The 17,758-nt window shown below is 38.6% G+C and overlaps 2 protein-coding genes across 7 annotated transcripts in view; one reads left to right on the top strand and one right to left on the bottom strand.

Annotated features, from left to right (window-relative positions):
- Window positions 1–56: 56 nt before the first annotated feature.
- Window positions 57–2,098, top strand: LOC124183981 (probable aminoacyl tRNA synthase complex-interacting multifunctional protein 2). Of its 2 annotated transcripts, none has more exons than XM_046573237.1 (4): window positions 57–423; window positions 1,066–1,218; window positions 1,321–1,534; window positions 1,645–2,098. In XM_046573237.1, exons 1-4 carry the CDS (start codon window positions 253–255, stop codon window positions 2,022–2,024), a joined length of 918 nt encoding a protein of 305 aa, XP_046429193.1. In that variant the 5' UTR covers window positions 57–252; the 3' UTR covers window positions 2,025–2,098. The 2 variants fall into 2 exon arrangements, with proteins under 2 accessions (XP_046429193.1, XP_046429192.1); XM_046573236.1 differs by having other exon boundaries at window positions 57–441.
- A 54-nt stretch (window positions 2,099–2,152) lies between these two features.
- Window positions 2,153–17,758, bottom strand: part of LOC124183972 (protein sidekick) — a 34,930-nt gene continuing 19,324 nt past the window's right edge. Inside the window, exons 2-34 of one of the 5 annotated variants that reach the window (XM_046573211.1) lie at window positions 16,427–16,522; window positions 15,400–15,579; window positions 15,082–15,301; window positions 14,825–14,998; window positions 14,521–14,729; window positions 14,266–14,416; window positions 14,056–14,183; window positions 13,766–13,879; window positions 12,611–12,730; window positions 12,372–12,527; window positions 12,157–12,283; window positions 11,772–12,073; window positions 11,493–11,678; window positions 11,107–11,412; window positions 10,641–10,967; window positions 10,344–10,540; window positions 10,024–10,233; window positions 9,674–9,928; window positions 9,363–9,591; window positions 8,970–9,272; window positions 8,701–8,881; window positions 8,415–8,630; window positions 8,124–8,320; window positions 7,852–8,048; window positions 7,517–7,756; window positions 7,235–7,432; window positions 6,971–7,112; window positions 6,515–6,793; window positions 6,226–6,246; window positions 4,980–5,137; window positions 4,719–4,881; window positions 4,306–4,634; window positions 2,153–4,217 (exon numbers count right to left, since the gene is read on the bottom strand). In XM_046573211.1, coding sequence (XP_046429167.1) covers window positions 3,975–4,217; window positions 4,306–4,634; window positions 4,719–4,881; window positions 4,980–5,137; window positions 6,226–6,246; window positions 6,515–6,793; window positions 6,971–7,112; window positions 7,235–7,432; window positions 7,517–7,756; window positions 7,852–8,048; window positions 8,124–8,320; window positions 8,415–8,630; window positions 8,701–8,881; window positions 8,970–9,272; window positions 9,363–9,591; window positions 9,674–9,928; window positions 10,024–10,233; window positions 10,344–10,540; window positions 10,641–10,967; window positions 11,107–11,412; window positions 11,493–11,678; window positions 11,772–12,073; window positions 12,157–12,283; window positions 12,372–12,527; window positions 12,611–12,730; window positions 13,766–13,879; window positions 14,056–14,183; window positions 14,266–14,416; window positions 14,521–14,729; window positions 14,825–14,998; window positions 15,082–15,301; window positions 15,400–15,579; window positions 16,427–16,522 — 6,554 coding nt within the window. In that variant the 3' untranslated portion in view covers window positions 2,153–3,974. Of the gene's footprint in view, window positions 4,218–4,305; window positions 4,638–4,718; window positions 4,882–4,979; window positions 5,138–6,225; window positions 6,247–6,514; window positions 6,794–6,970; window positions 7,113–7,234; window positions 7,433–7,516; window positions 7,757–7,851; window positions 8,049–8,123; window positions 8,321–8,414; window positions 8,631–8,700; window positions 8,882–8,969; window positions 9,273–9,362; window positions 9,592–9,673; window positions 9,929–10,023; window positions 10,234–10,343; window positions 10,541–10,640; window positions 10,968–11,106; window positions 11,413–11,492; window positions 11,679–11,771; window positions 12,074–12,156; window positions 12,284–12,371; window positions 12,528–12,610; window positions 12,731–13,765; window positions 13,880–14,055; window positions 14,184–14,265; window positions 14,417–14,520; window positions 14,730–14,824; window positions 14,999–15,081; window positions 15,302–15,399; window positions 15,580–16,426; window positions 16,523–17,758 lie in introns of all 5 variants that reach the window. The other 4 variants (XM_046573210.1, XM_046573214.1, XM_046573212.1 and 1 more) reach the window with 4 other exon arrangements.

The following is a 17,758-nucleotide window of genomic DNA, read 5'->3' as shown; positions in this document are numbered from 1 at the left end:
GCGCCATCTGTAGGATTTTAGAATTCATCTTGGCTATTTGCGCAGAAGGGATAGGCATAGGATATCCTCCCCTCTTGTCACCTCGTAGCCCCGTCGGACGATTTGCCAAAAATTGCTTGGTACATACTTTAAGGGAAATAAAATGGCCGTCTAGCTAAAGCGAAGAATACGAAACGATACGATAGGGTGGAAAGATTTTTTCGGGATATTGAAATAAACGCGTAACATTACCGGATACTTGCGTAAACGAAAATGAGTTGCGGCACAACGATGTACGCGTTAAAACCGATTGTCTTGATGCCAGGAGAAGTTTACGAGCCGAAAAGCGTGTACATAATGAAAAACATAAACGAGGTTCAACAGAAGTTGAGTGATCGTACGAGCCACGAGAGTAGCAAGATTGTGTCGGATATTACCGAACAGGTTATCAAGTTTTTAAAGGTTTATTCATTTCCATTATTCACCTAAATATAACCTAGCGGTTTCGTTTTATCGTTCGAATTCTACTCACCTGTGAAACCTGCATTGTTTGACGAGAAAAGTTTATTCCTCTTGCCCTTTGTCTGTGTGTGACTCCTCCCAAAATTTCCACAAGCACTAATCACGATCAACTGAGAAAGCGGTTGTGCGAGCTTGATCAATGTGACTCTACCCCCCCAAATTTTTAGAATATACTAGTATTTTGCATAACGTGTTCATTCAGGAAAAACAATGTTAATATAGTGCTCTGCCTTTAAAGTATGGATCATTATCAGGCTTCAACCTATTTTACATACGGATTGTCTTACCAAAGTCTGACTGTTGACTAAGAAAAAACAAAGACCACACTCTCTTTTATAACCAAGGAAACATGAAATTAATCTGCATGTCAAAATCCTCAACTAATAGGCAAACTGGACTAGCGATATGTAGATTGTGATATGCTTTTTGAATTCGCTGCCAATAAACAATTGCTTTTCACTTGACTAACGATTATTGCAATCAAAACTAGAGTTGATTAAAAAAAATTTCACCCGACAATTTCTCTAACTTACATGTCTTAAATCTTTGGAAATAAAATTTCAGAATCCGTTGCCAGAAATCGTAGAGCTGGAACTCAGGCAGGAAAAAATTCTATCACAGCTAGCCGAACTGAAGAAGCAGGTCTCTAGTCTATATGGAATATTAAAAAATTCAAGACCTAGCAATACTACCCATGTCATTGCTCCGAGAAGCAAGGTGATTTTTCCTCTTGTAAATTTATCGTTTATCAATTTCAGCTTATCATTGTGGGACAAACTTGAAACTAACAACATGTCATCTTTGTCATTTCTTTTCTAGGAAAAGGTTCGCACGGATTTGGTGGTAAATGTAAATCCCACTAAACCTCCTTTTTCATTGTTGGCGTTGCAAAATATTTGGAATGACACAGATATCTACGTTTCCTGTCACACTCACTCTACCAGCACATCTCCAGTTCCTGAATTTCCACTGACTGCGCAAAATTTCAATAGTGAGAACCACACCGTCGAGGTATCACTGATATGGAAAGAAAGTAAGAAATCTTTGGCATGGCCATGAATATTGACAACATAGAGAATCTTGAAAATATTTGACAAACTATATGATGGAAATATCAGGTGCTAACATTCACTTATTTTGCAGTATCAGATCTGGAAGTAATCATCTCTGGCGTCCGAGGAACGCGACTCCTAGGTGAAGTGAGCCTCTTGAGGTACCTAAGCAGGCTTATTGCCAGCCATAATTACGAGAGTAGGGAATGTGGAATTGACGCATCGAAAATTGATTCTTTGCTAGACCTTTGCCATGAGCTATCTTTCCAAAAGTCACGAATGCATGCAAACTCGGTATTTGCGACTCTAGCCGGTAATGTAGGAAACGGACAATGGCTGCTCTCAAGGAGCTCTCCAAGCATAGCAGACGTAGCTGCATGGTCAGCAATCAAACAATTAGATGATCCAAACTTGCCTGGTAACTTAACCAGCTGGTTCAAGAGATGTGACAACGTCTTTTGGCGTAAATAATAACCTTGTGAATAATTGAACTACAGATGACAATATTTTGTTAATAAAGCCAATGATTTTATGTTTTAATGTAACTACGTATTTGATTTTCATTTCACATACAATTTCATCCCGTTTTTTACAGTTTATCTTTCATAAGTCACAGATCGTCGACACCTACCTACGTAACTTGATAATGAACAGTGCAACCGTTAGAAATTCATAAATCTTTATTAAAAGGATAACATATACCTAGAATTGAATTTGCGGTATAAATGCATTATAATTTGATTAATTTATTAATCAGTTTATAATTTATATTAATATTAATTACAAAAGTAAGGTAATATAAATAATACAAAATTTGAACTAAAAAATTTGTTGGCAGTGTTCAAGAGACACGTCTCGTGTTCCTTCTATCATCATCATTATTATTATTATTATATGCTCTTTGTTATAACACCGGACGGTGATCTTTATTGATTGCTAAGACGTCATAAAATCTACATTATTATCGATTAAAAAGTCCAAAGCATACCTTCTGGTAGCAATTATTTTCGTGTCTTTCGTTTTTTAAGTAGATCCTATACGGAGTCATCATTTAAAAAATTAGAATCACTGCATCTCATAAATGTACATACTCTGGACTCCTTGACATGTAACTATTTTCAGTTGATATAGTCGTTAAGATATAAGTAGAAAGATCAGCCTTTTTCTATTACCCATGAATTGGTCCTAGACAATGTAATAGGAAAATAGCATTACAAAAAATGCAATAGAAGAAATCATTCTTAACATACGACTAATTAATAAGCTTAGTGGGATTATGTATGATTTATAGAAACGATTCTCTATTTGCTCAAGTCACTCGCGATATCTTTGAACAGATTCAACAAGTTGACATTCGCCTATACGACTTTGGCGCCGGGTCAATTGAGAAATTTGTTTAACGCCTAGAATTTGGAAATGATTCCTAGGCCGAAGTTGCGATGCTAAGATTGAAAAGTTAGGATCATCTCATTGTCTCGCATGTACACATGAAAAAGTTCATCAATCCGGCCTTGATTCAGTTCAGACCCGCAAATTAGTTTTCGCTGCGGAATTAAACTGTTTCATAATCCATTTCTTGCTAATCGTAATGTACTAATAAATGCTCCAATACTCTTGACATTTGTTTAAATAAATTGCACCATGTGGCTGGGATCAAGATGTTACGATTGCTAAATCAATTTCGTTTTAAGTAACACCAATCCTTCTCCATGTTCACATTAAATTAAAAAAAAATGTCTCACGGAATGATGAGCGTAATTATTTAGAGTTATTCGATTTCAAAAGGAACATCGATACTCTTAACGGTTTTGGGGAGACTTTGGTGTCCAAAGTTCTTTTCTCCTACCGATCAACCGATTTTAGGACAGATCACTGAGACTATTACGTTCTTGTTTCTTATTCTAAAGTAAAAATTGAAGATTATGGCCCATGATGTGATACATTATGTACTCATAATAAACTATTTTACAGTCAATTATATTCATGTGACTATCTACACTAAGAATCATGATTTGAAACATAAAAAGAAAATTATGCGATTGATGAGTAGGCCATTATCTAATACTTTTTGGCTAGCTACAATCTAATCGCTGAAAGTACGCTTGAGCTTATTCGCGTAAAAAATTGACAGCGCCTAAAGTTATAAATAATATAGTATAATGTATGTAACAGTATATCACAATATGAAGATGATCTATAAATGAAAAGAAACGCATTTCAGCAAATGTTCTTGTATCTATTGTTAGCTGGGTGCACCAATATTACCCTGCATTAACTGGGCTCACCACCATAACTCATGTTTTTCTGTCATTAATAGTAGTCTGTGTTATTGTCACTTTCTTCACGTCCACGTACACATAAACTTTTTGAGGATTTGGTTGAAGTCTTTATATTGTTAGTTCTTTGGAGTGAAATCACAGATCATACAAACGATGAAAAACCAGGCAAAGGAGCCCTCGACCTTGCCATGTTATTCATTATGATCTGTCCTCCGTTCAGACTGACCACCGCGCTTCCTTCTGGCTCAGAATCTGTATAGGAGGAGTAATTTCTAACCGGTTTTTGTCGTTTCCATGACTGTCTCAACGAGTCGTTGACATTAGCATAGTGATTGACAAAGGAGTGAGGATCCGATTGGACACTCTCATTTTCACTTTCGGATCCCTGAAATCATATTCCCAACAAAGTAATTAGCTTCCTTCTCAAACTTTTACAAGTTGAGGGGAGTTCGAAGAAAAATCTACATCATTACCTGTGAATCCGTAGAACTGATCTCAGACGGTTTTTCCGTTACGCTACTGTCATCAGGGTTTTCATCGTAACCCTTCAAACTCTCCTCGTCACTGTGATAAGCCACAGATGCTGGAGAAGGTCGAGGCGGAGATTTACCCAGCATTGTCGGAGGCGGGGGATGATGCGTGGATTTACGAGCCAAGGTGCCTCGCTTGCCCAATGTGCCACATGTGCTCGCCACGTTCATCGCTCCTCCACCAGCATGTCGCGATCTGTACAATTCTAAATCAGATTCCTGCCGATCATCTACGTCCATGGCCATCGATTCCTCCAGAGTTTTTTGGGCTTCTTCTGAAAATTTCATTTTTAATATATGTTATCGGTGTCGTCCAGCACCCCTGCACCGAGCTGCAATCCAGGATCTTTACTTACGTTTGTATTTATAGCTCTTACTCTTAACGCACAGTATTGCTATTACCATGATTATTATAACAACTGAGCATGCAGCCAGAGCTACCATAAACCAGGTTTGTCGATAAAATGGTCGGTGTTGAAGATATCCATATTCAAAGTATAACTTTGAAGGAGTTAAAACCTTGACGGAAAAATTTAATTATTAACAATTACATATACTCGTTGTGTGGTTTTATTGAAATTGAAGTTGGTAGACAGATTTAAAAAATTTCAACTTACCGCATCCTTTGAATATGCTGGATAGCTGATACCATACCGATTGTATGATATCACTCTGAATAAATATGAGGTAGATGGTAGAAGATTCTGGTAGGATATTGTATATTCTGTAAGTGGACCATTGGTGCTCTTCACTATCGTTTGCCAGCGGGCATCATCTGAAATGAACATTTTTATAATAGTTGATAAACGAAGCTTGAAAACATTCGGGGTATGTGTTAAACTTTTAGTTCTGACGACTAGGTACAAAATAATTAATCACACTTTATGGCCAAGGCAACTAAACATTGAAAAACCTAATCTATAAGGATGTATCACATTGAAATGGCGCAATACACTATATCTTCTGTACAAGATTTTGATTCAACTTCTATCCGTCATGTTATTCTTTTAACTATGCATGTTTTGCTACTGTTGATACATACATTTATCAAAAGCATAAACTAATGTGAAATCGATATAAGAATTTGACAGTGTAATCAAGTTGGTAGGTGAAGTTTCTTTGTATTGCTAGATGATTAAGTTCATATACCGAAAAATGAATGTTTTTATATCAATGAGTATTACATCTCGACATGATTAAAATTACACTTTTTCGTGAAAGTCAAAAATCCTTGTTAAATCCACAAATCTAAATCCATGTAATGCTTCCAATTTTCATATCTGGTAGGAGTACTTGCAAATAATGATTTGCAATTGATCAACTATTTGCAAAAAACACAGAGGAGGAATGTAGGGAGAAATATTTGTTAAATAATTGTGTACTGCACAATGGGAATGTATGCATAAGACGCTCATACAATTAATTTGAATGTTAATCGATGGACTACCTACTTATTTCTTACTCCGCACATTGAATTCGTCGACATTACTAGTTTCACACCGTGTAAGTATGGCATAGAGGGATTAAGAAGAGAATGAAAAAAACACTTCTCGTGCTGGCAAAACGCTGATGCAGTCGAGTATACAATTTTAAAACGAGAGTTTATGATTCAAGATTTTAATCGCCTAATTGAAAAGCCGTGTAATATCCCCTCAAATAGTATCTCAGATGACAACGAGTAAACTTCTATTCTATATCTTGTTGTGCACACTAATATATTTACTCCAAACGACTGTAAAATTTGAAATGGTGTGTCTTCTGTTTACAGGATCTATGTATATTAAATGTATACTTGACTGCAGCCTAGAATATGCAACATCTAGATTGCTGGCCATCAGCAAATCTACGTATATTCTCACTTACAATGCTGCCAATCTTCCATAGCTGTTATGTGATATGAAACAACAATATAACCGTGTTAATATGAAAGTAAATATGCAAAAGAAACTATTATAAAAATAATAAAAATCTCGATGTCTTAATTCATCTCTTTTTGTAAAATTATCTCCTGGTACTGAAAAGGCTAAGAAAACTTAACTTTCTTATAAACAAATAAGAATGGAGGACATAGAAGAATTGAAAAATCCATTGAATTGGGCTTAATTTTTAGAAATTCTAGGACACGAACGGTTCAAGCTATTTTACTACTCACCTTTGCGTCTAGTTTCAATGTAATAACCTAGTAAAGGCCCTTTTCCAGATGCACCGTTGGTCCACTGCAGGTCGACACTGGTTACAGTTTTCGAAATGGCAAGCTCGCTTGGTGCTACAGGTGATCCAAGCTGTGGTCCGGTTGTAACGTTGCCAGAAATTGGTGGTCCAAAATCAATTGTTTGAGCTCGGACTGTGAACGTGTATGTAACTTCTTCCTCCAGTGGTTGGACAAGCAGGCTTGTTTCAGTTACTTTTTGTTTAACTTGTTTGCTAAACCCTAAAAGCGTCAAATATTATGAAATCTTTCACATCTGTATGGAGCATATGTTTAGCCATTAACAGTTGCCCACAAAATCATTATTATAATAATGATTATTGATGTTGGTGTTGTTGTTGTTGTTGTTGTTGTTAACAGCGGGTAGGCTATCTAAGGACATATTTTTCAATAACTCACGATCGTTTTGTTCTGCAGTCTCGTACGCCACAATGTATCCAACGATCTGGCCGTTACGCATCTTTGGTGGATCCCAGGTGACGCGCATACTTGTCATAGTTATGTCAATAAATTGCAAATTATTTGGTGGCCCTGGAATATCCTGTAAAATAAAAAACGATTTGCATTTTCATCATACCTTACTTCACAGAAAGCAGTGTTGAGGAATTTTAATTACTTAAATAATTACAATTATCACTGCAGTCTAGCGGAACTATGACTTACTTCCTTAGTCCTGACTGTGATAGCCGGTGTTCGAGGTCCGTCTCCAGCTGGATTGAAGGCTAAAACCTGTATGCGATATTCAGTGTATTTGTCAAGAAAAACAAGACCATGAGTAAGATATGACGCAGGTACAACTTCGATTTCTTCCTCTTGTGGCTTCTCAAATTCCTGCGGCGAATCCGTGACTAGGTAAAATATCTGGTAAAGAAAAAAAAATGTATGGTAAGAAAATCAAATCGATAATATAATTGTTTTTAAAAATGTTAAAAGCAGACGTTTCACCTTGTAACCTAGGAGGTCACCGTTTTGCATATCGAGCTGAGGCGGTTTCCAACTTAAATGTACTTCGGTAGACGATAGAGCCTTCGCATTGAGCTCCCGAGGTTCTCCCGTAGGAACAGCCTCGCCTACGTATACCGTAACTGGCGGACAAGGAGGACCTTCACCTTCTGAGTTGAATGGCACAACGACTATTTCGTAATTTTTATCTTCCATTAGATCACTTAAAACCATCATATTGTTCTGTAAGTAAGGAAAGATTTATTATACCCGAAAATTAAAGAATACAACATCTAAGCAAACCTAGTAATCAAAATCAAAATTAACGCATCGTTCACCTTGATTCCTGGAATATTTTTCTTTGGCGCAGCTTCAAGAGCGGTCGGAAAATCGGACACTGGTTGATACACGACTCGATAACCACCTGTAGCGTGATCTCCACTCCAGTAAATTTCTTCTATGGGTTCCCAGTGAACTTCTACACTCGATTTTGTTATAGGCACCACTTTCAACCCTATTACTGCGCGTGACGGGGCTGTGATGAGATTGAAAGTTGTTTTACTGGGTAGCAGTGAAGAATCACATTCAATGGTAATAACGCATTACAAACCTGTCGGCAAAGTTTGAACTTGAGCAGATTCGGCACTCCATGTTGAAGGACCAATGTCGTTTGTTGCTTGAATACGAAACTGATACTGTGTGAATGGCTTGAGATTGTTTGCAGTGTACGAATTAACCGAAGGATCCACTCTTTCTGGTATCGTTTGAAAAGGTCCAGAGTTCTCAGCCTTTTGCACTGTGTAATATCTACAAAAGTGGGCAAAATTAGAAAAGACAACAAAAATATATTCGTGCGGCAGGGGCCAGTATCAGGGTTTGAAAGAAATTAACTATTGTATACCTTAACGGAGCAAATCCGTCACGCCCGGGAGTCCAACTGAATGTGATTTGACGACTCTGCACCTGAGACCTGCTGACTTGAGGAGCGGACGGTGGCTGAGGTCGTTCTCTGTTATTAGTAGTCAATACAAGTGCATACGCAGTTTTTCCCCATCCTAATCTCGTCTGGGCAGTCACAGAGAACATGTAATATTCTTCCTGTTTTAATCCCGTTGCCCTGATGAAAAATAAACCGTTAAGTCGGGTGATGAATACTCGTTCTAATCGTACGTCAAAGGCAAACGTACCTAAAGGTTCTATCAGATGCTGGAAATTCTTTCGAAAATTGATGATCCTGACTACTGTTTAGGTGAAACATGACTTTGTACGCCAGAATTTCACCGTTAGGGTCTTCAGGAGTATCCCAGATTATACGAGCCATTGAGAAGCTGACGTCCGGGAAAGATACATTCGACGGAGCCCCGGGTGCTGATACATGGATGAATTAATATAGGGAATAAGAGATTTTAAATATCGTGCGACTCCGATGAAAGCAAAAGGAAGCAATATTTCTCACCATCTTCGAAGGTCTGCACTCTGATCGGTGGTAGGCTCAAGACGCCGTCACCAAGCCTGGTATAAGCGAGAACTTGAATGTGGTATTGAACAAACTTTCGTAGTTCGGTCAGAGTAGTTGTGAATGTGGCATTGGTCGGAATATTTTTATACTGAAATGGTGACCGATTACTGGCGCCATAGTAAACTTTGAAGCCTTCAATCTGCCCATTTTGATGCTCAATGGGAATGTCACCCCATTTTACAACAATAGTTGTGGAAGAGGTTGCATTTGCTTCAACACTGATTGGCCCAAGAGACGGGACTGTAATTCAAACAGTTGTTCGACAATTTAAATCAAAGCAAGTACAACTACAGAATATCGAAACGATTTTTTAAGAAGAAATAAGCTTACCCGATTCACGTGTTCTCTCGATAGCCTTAGGACTAGGAGAAGACGAACCAACATCGTTATAAGCTTTCATAACAATTTCGTATAGCGCAAATTCTTCCATATTCTCCAGTACGTAGGAATTTGCTGTGTGGTCTTCAATAGATATGCTCTTAGACTTGTTCGTCCTCAGCTCTTTGTAGGTAATGTTATACCCTCTAGGATTTCCATACCATTCTATTTGCTGCAGTGGCTGTAAATTCAATGAAAAGACAAGATTTGGAAATAGACAGTCTTCGCAGTCTTTCAATAAAATCATTAAAAGTGAAACTGACGATCCATCTGACGCGTAATTCGGTCGCACTCATAGCTCTGACGGTGACGTTTCGAGGGGGATGCGAAGGAGGCGCCTGGATTGTCTGGAATTCTTTCGTTGGTTCGGACGGGCCAGACATACCGACAACGTTGTTGGCGATTAGTCTCAACTTGTACTGCATAAACGGGGTTAATCCTTCAACGGTGATCGTACTTGCGTCGGGATCAGATACCTCATAGACAGTGTACCATGTCATATTTCGCGACGTTTGTGCCTGTTGATTCAAAGTGTGCACATGATACTTCATCTAGCCAGCCTTGAGAAGAACGTTGCTACCGAAAATGAGACGATTTGTGACGTTAATGTTACCTGTACAGTCCACTTTGTGATCGATGAGTTGCCGTCAAATCCTGGGGTGAATTGAAGAACTACCGAGAAGGCGTCAATGTTTGAAAGAGCCAATTTGGTTGGAGGTTCTGGCAGCACTGGCTCAACGCCTGATTGGATCGTTGCAATTCTTGATTTACCTGCACCTTTTGACGTCCAAGCAGTTACCTCAAATTTATAATGTGTAGTTGCCTGAGGATGAAGAAATAATTGCTACAGTATTCACCAAAAATTTCTCCAGTACAAAATTGAGATAATCAAACGAGTCAAAGGTTGCTGCTGCCTGTGCACCTCAATCATACCTGTAGATGTTGAATTTTTGTCGATTGTACGTCTGCCGTGAAATTTTCGACCCGCAATGATTCTGGTAAATCCTTTATCATGTATTTCAACTGATAACCAGTAAGTATTCCATTAGTTTCATGCGGCGGGTTCCATCGCACCGTCACCTCCCGGTCGCTGATTTCGTCAAATTGAAGATTTTCAATGGCACCAGGAACTGGAATATGCAATCAAATGAATCAACGCGAACTTTGTAGCTAGTCATTGAAAGAAGTTGGGCGCAAATTAATGAAGCTACCGATAGCAATCTATCTCACCATCTTCACTCGTACGTATTTCAACGGGTGCGCTTCGCTCCCCGTCTCCAGGATCAGTAAAGCATAAGACAGTAATATTGTACAATGTGTATTTTTTCAGCCCTGTAATCGTGGCACTCTGCTCAGCCAAAGGGTCAAATAAGCTCGGTGGAACGGTCGTAGACTTATACTCATTTTCTTCGGTAAAATTACCACCGATCCAAGCCTGTAGTTTGTAGCCTTGATTTATGCCGTTTATCTTCTGGGGATTCGGAGGCTTCCACCATACTTCTACCGCTGTAGAATTTCTCGCCCTGGCTTTCAGATTCGTTGGTGGGGCTTCAGGAACTGTAAAGAGAATATAAAAATTCCCTTGTCAATTGTTCAAATTTGATTATGATAACATAATTACAGCAAGTAAAAAAGTGGAATCGAAAGCGAAAGCCAGGTAGGGCGAGTTGAAACAATTATGATATTTGCAGCTCACCGCCTTCCTTAGTTTTAATCTTCACACCATCGGTGAATATCCCAACGCCTTTGTCATTGTACGCTGCAATTTGAACTATATAGTCTTTCCACGTTATCAAATCCGTTATCAAGTAATTTCTCTGCGCCTCATTTGTGATGTTCTGATTAGTCCAAGGACTGTCATTGTAGCCGTACAATCGGTATCGCAAAATATATCCCAAAATATGACCGTTACGATGCTCCTCCAGCGGGGGCTGCCATTGAGTTATTATTTCCGAAAACGATCTCGCCGATCCGACGAATCCAAGAGGCGGGCCGGACGGTGCTGTTGGGAATAAAGAATATTCAAATCTTAGTAAAAGAAAGTTACCATTTCACAGTGTCCATTGGTCAAATTCTGCTCACGTTCTTGCGGAAGCACCATGACGTTGCTAGGATCTGACGGAGGGCCCTCTCCAACACTATTTACTGCGCTAACCCGGAACTGATATGCAGCTGCTGCTTTCAAGCTGTCTAAGAGAACCCAACGACTACTAGCCGATACGTTACTATGTTCGGTAACCCAGTTTAAGAGCGGGTCCGGTATCGGGCCTGTGGAGGATATATGGGCAAAGAATGCGGTCAGTAGTGTTCAAAAAGATTTTGTAAACGGACGTTTACGCTGTTTTTAGAAGGATCAATTACCTAATTCAGGCACTTCTCGTCTTTGTATTATGAATTTGTTCGTCGGACTGTTTCCATCAAATCCAGGCACCCAGCTAACGTTTATCGTTCGTGGCGATATCTCCTCCATTCTCACCGCCTGGACATTTATAGGCGCAAAAGGTAATTCTATAACGCTAAGACGGGCTTTCCTTGTGTCGTTTCCCCCAGGCGATACTACAGAACACATGTACTCTCCCACGTCCGAGGCCCTCACCGCAGCAAGCTCCAAGGCCCCGTCATCTCGCATTTTCACTCTTTGGCTTGCTCTTGTATTTATAACCCTAATTATGAAATAAGCGTGAATTGTCTCCTATGTTCTAAGCAAATATATACCGAGGAAATTACTAGAAATAATTCAACTCACTGTTTGTTATGAAACCATGCGATATCGTACGGCACTTTTGGATCGCTGGAAACTTTACATTGCAGCTCGGCAGTGTAACCGAGTAGAACCGACGTGTCGACCGGTGGCTGAATAATTTGTGTTCTCACTGAAGTGGAGAATAAAAAAAGTATTAATTGCCTTGTTAAAAAGTTATAGGCGAAAAGTCAGACATCTAGGAAAGTTTATAGACTTACCTAATACCGTGAGATAAGCCGATCCATTTACAGACCCTGCTTCGTTTGCCCTGATACACGTGTACTTTCCAGCGTCAGTTGGCATTACAGCTGCTACCAGCAGATCTCCGTTCTCTAGAATTTGAACTCTGCCGGCAACTTCTACGGTATCTGCGTCTTTAGGAGCGAGGAAAAAGCGTTAACTTATACTACGAAATTGACAGGCAGTAGAAAGGTAATGTGGTACTTCACTACAATACCATTATAAATCCATGTGACGTTTGGCACTGGCGCAGCGACAGCTTTGCACGTTATCGAAGCATCTTTGCCGTCCAAGACAGTTACGTTTCGAGGTGGCGATTCCATAACTGGTATCGATGCTGTAACACAAGTTCTAACAGCTTAATATCCTCTCTTATCATTCTCTACTTCTATCATGCAATTAACAGGCTATACATGATTTTATAATCACGACTAAAATAATGACAAACCCAATTTCACAGCATAATTTACACAATACCGTCATATTTTTTGTCTTCCAATAATTAACAATTGAATTTAGTCCATGTTTTTGTATTGTTTGGAAGAAAAAAATTAGGACCTAAAACGCGTAAATGATGACATTAGAAAGTTATACTGCAGCTATGATACACAGGTAAGTGACGTGTATGTACCATATACAAAATTACTCAATTGGGTGACTGAAATAACTTCGTTACATGTGGGAAATAAAGAGTAATGCGAAAAAACAGAAAAAAATCTTACAAGTAAAATCAACAGGTATTTAGAGATTCGTTCAAGTTTCAAAGTAATCTGTCGTAATCATATTACAAATAAACCGTGTGAAGCATATAATTTGTTTGATCCTTATATGCCTGTTGAGTTTCCTTATAATCAAAGGATATAAAAAATATCTAGGTGCAGTGCAAAACGAAAATAAATCTGTAATAAACCAAAAAAAGAGGATAAATAACAACACAATTATCACGCTGTTTTGATAATAAGAAATACTCGCTACGCCAAAATCACTTCTGGCCTTTATATTCCATACTGTCGGCATTCAATCAAAACAAAACCCGTGCCAAGTAAATGTAGGTAAGTAAATGTAAATGCGCATGTAAATATAATATAATCAGCAATATCAATCCCATTCTCTGTAACTATGTATATGTGTATATGATAGTATCAACTAAATAAAAAACCAAAAAATTTCAAATGCAAACACATGAAACAAGCAACAAATAGTGAACTGTACAAATATCTGCAAACTCAAGCTCGTGCCTACGATTATTCTAAAAGTGGTAGGTATCTCAGGCCTAATCAATCTACAGAGCAATTGTTTTATTTATATATATTTTTTTCATATAGTTTTTGCTCTTGCTATTTCTTTGTCCAAAACGTCAACTTTTCCTTACTGTCTGGATATTGAAAGAACTTAAACTGTCGATCAGACTGACGAACTCTCACTACATTATAGCCGGCTGCCCAGCGAGCGACTCGTTTTCCAATTCTTCCTGTCCCTGATCCCTCTGCCCAACGAAAACACATCATTAAAAAGAATATAAATGATTATTACTAATAAACGGTACCCACTTAGGCGATTCCAGCAAATAATTATATTACCCAAAATCGAAAACATACTCTCACGAAAATTCATTGTTTGCAAGAAAAAAAAAAAAACACTCACAAGGCAAATATGACTTACTTTTGGCCTTCAGCCACGTATAAACAGATGACTCCCCGGCTTCATTGGTCGCAAGGCATTGGAACATGCCAGAGTCCTCCATGGTCAATTTACGGATAACGAGAGAGCCATCCTCCTCCATATCATACCTAATTGCATAGAGGTGTTGAAAAACTTGGCATCTGATAGTAAAAAATCGTTGTTGTATTCCAAAATTGATGATTTTCCTACCTTATCCCCAACAGATGATCTACAGAAGCCGCATTTCTGAACCAGCTAACCTTTGGGGGTGGTACGCCAACCGCGTCGCATGGTATAGATATCGTCGAACCATAATCTCCAAGAATTTCTCTTCTCAATTCGTTAATAAAAGTAGGTTTTTCTGCAAGAATTTTGATCGTGTTTCATTCTCAGCCAGACGTAAAGCGATTAATCTCATCAGAATGATTAAATCCATGCAAAAAAATATCGTTTCTATTTCCTCACCGTAAACGGTGATATTAGCGCTTGCAGTGACAGTCGGATAGCCTCCGGTCCTCAGGCTTACGTGGCAAGTGTATTGGCCAGTGTGGGTCAAATTTGCAGAAAGCAGACCAAGTGTTCGGTTCCATAGATCCCTGAAGCTGTAAGATATACCGGCATTTTCGATCGGTATACCATCCTTGAACCAAAGTGTTTCCAGCTCGTGTAACGGCCTGAATATAAACGATAACAAAGTGGTAAAAAAAAAGAAATCTATCACAGCTTTCCGCTTAACATCGATTTTTTTCTTAGTAGTCCGATTGCATACCTTGCATTTGCTATACAATGCAGATAAGTGACTGGATGATCCTTAACTATTTGGGTGTCTTGAGGCTTTACAATGATATTGGGTGCAATCTCTTTGTTCGGATCTCCGGTCACCTGGAGTTTGAAGAAGGGACTGTTTTCTTCCTTACCGAGTTGGGTGTTTATCGCCCTCGCTCTTTGATGAAAGACGAAAATATTTTATTATTATTTATGTTTTATTATAAAATTATAGGTGTAAAAATTTACTCCCGAACATACCTGTAGTATCCCATGTCGCTTTCCGAAGCAGATAGAATGAGAAGGGTGTGCTGATTAGCCGTGGTGGCATACTTGATGTCGTAAGCCAACGGTCCGTTTGAAGTTAGCCAGATAACTTCGGGAATCGGATGACTCTCAATTTCAGGCAAGTTTAAAACAGCTGCGTCCCCCGATTCGACTAGGACCGCTCGCTCGGTTAGATCTTCAAAGACTTCCATATCTTTCGAGAGAACAACGAGAGCCCATCAATGGATTGATTAAAACTTACTTTGCAGCTTCTCCTTAGATTCCAATTAATTATAATGTATCATTACTTACAAGCAACCGAAAAAGCTATCCGTTCGCTGAATATAGAACCAACTTCGTTGCTTGCCACGCAATAATATGTTCCTGCATCTTCTCTTCGAGTATTCAGAATACGATAGTAGGGCTCGGAGCTGAGCTCGTTGTTCAGCGGTAATCCGTCTTTGAACCAGCGATACTTTGGCTGTGGATATCCTGCAAATTCGATATGAATAATTATTAACAAACCCTCCTTTTGGAGAATAAATCAGCCGTCGATATACCGGACTGGTGTCTCATTGTTTCAAAGTCAGTTTCAAGAATGTTGGTTAAACCAAAAAATTATATTAAATAAACGAGATGTGTAATTTCATTCAAAGCGAAACACCAATTATATTATACGTATAGCAGTGCGTATCCACCCTTGGTTCGATTTAATTCTATTATTACAAGGGTCACGTGATCAAGTTACAGGAGACTTGTGCATCCACAAGGTTTCATTTGCCCACCGGATGAGGTGTTTCTATCTGTCACGTGATATATATTTCACCTGAGAGTGTTAGACAGGGATAAAAGCACCATGCACAACCATAACGTGATAGGAAAAAAGGGAAGGAAAGAAGGTGGAATAGCCTGTACACTGTACGATAAACAATTACAGCCATATTATATCTATGACAAGGTGATTGATTGGATTGTATAGTTATAACGTAGGGTAATTAATTTTTTAACTTTCTTTTTTTTTTTTTCAAGGTGCCACTCGAAAAATTTGTAACAAATACTGAAAAAAAAAAAATTATGGTAAAGCCTGGAGGGCTATTATTTTCATTTTGTACACCTTACCGACTTACATATACATATTAGTTTATTTTTCTCGCATCGTGATTCAATTAATCATTGTTCATAAAAATCGGGTATTGAAAATGAAATAGGAAAATTTTTCGGTGATACGATATTCCTGTTTCGGTAACAGAGACCGTTATCCAAATTTTTAGATCGAAAAAAAGAAAGGAAAAGATTGTTTAAAAAGTGAACCACCCTACCGTAACGACATCGCACAAACCTCTCGCTTGACATTGCAATATTTTCGTTCGACCCTCGCTGAGGATACTGCCGCTGCTGGACGGTTGCGTTATGAAGCGTGGCTCTTGAAGTGATTCTGAAAAATGGAAAAATAAATAAATAAATAAAAAATTAGAACTCATAGAAACAAGGAGCTCTCATTACGTTGCAGGCATATAAGGTATCGGCAGGTACAGAAATTACAAAACTTAAGCTAGCGGTACGCGATATTCCTGAACCTTTCCAGGGTAACGTTTCGGGTCATTAAGCCAGTCGACCAGAGAAGGAAATCGGAAATACCTAATACAAATAATGGGTGGTTCAGGTTGAATGACTAGACCTCGAATGGTAAACTCCTGATAAAAATCCGAAACAAAGGTTACTTCCGTACAGCAAGAAACAACATCAAAATTTGAAAGAGTAACACGTCGAGGATCGTCGTTTTTATCGCAGGTTTACTGAACCTGCCTTTCTTATCCATTCAAAACACAATGGATAGTTTAAACTCCATGGTTACATGGGTATGGAAACGATGAATCAAGATTGAAGAATACGATAAAACGGTAAATTAGAGAAAAAAAAAAATATATATTAATGAATAATTATTCATAGTATGATCTGCACGCTGAGCAGAGAGAGAAAAAACGATAGAGACTAGACTGTGAGAGAGTGTGTGCAATAACCGCAGTGCCGATGCGCGTCACTCTGTCGGTATGCGGCCCCTAGATTCCGGTAGTCCGCATTCTTTTCATCTCGTATATACCTTATGCCTCCTTTGTCCCTCGGTCTCGTACTTTTTACGGTTCCTAAATGTTTCAAGAAAGTCCCTACCTATCTTTCCTCTTGGAACAAAGAACCGTACAAGCGACACCCGGCTGTATATAAATATATTAGGTTCGAATTGTAAAAATTAATTTCTATTATTTCAGTGTTACCGCATCCGACGAAAGGGGAAAAAAATTAAAAGAGAAAAAAAACGAAAAATTGAACACAGGATAAGAGGCGTCAAGAAATATGCTATTTAGAATTATAATTATTTTATTAATTTTTCTTCTCCTTCTTCTTCGCTTTATTCGTATTCGTATAACCCTGCAGCATCGCCGCACGTGTTATACACAAGCATCGACATAACAACCATGCTTGCAGCGGACCGTAGTACTTGAGAAATAAACCACTTATGACATAGTGTAGACGTGGAGGATCTTCTTCGAGGCTAAAGGGGATAAGAATTTTTGTAAATAAACTCGGTTAGTTAACGACGAGTGGATGTGGAGGAAATAGAAACGCGGTGTATAAGTACACCGTTGATTCCTGCTGCATGGCAGGGTAAGAA

This window comes from Neodiprion fabricii, chromosome 5 (assembly GCF_021155785.1).
Source record: "Neodiprion fabricii isolate iyNeoFabr1 chromosome 5, iyNeoFabr1.1, whole genome shotgun sequence".
NCBI lineage: Eukaryota > Metazoa > Arthropoda > Insecta > Hymenoptera > Diprionidae > Neodiprion > Neodiprion fabricii.
Note: the sequence above shows the minus strand (reverse complement) of the source record. Positions and strands in the feature narration are given on the sequence as shown.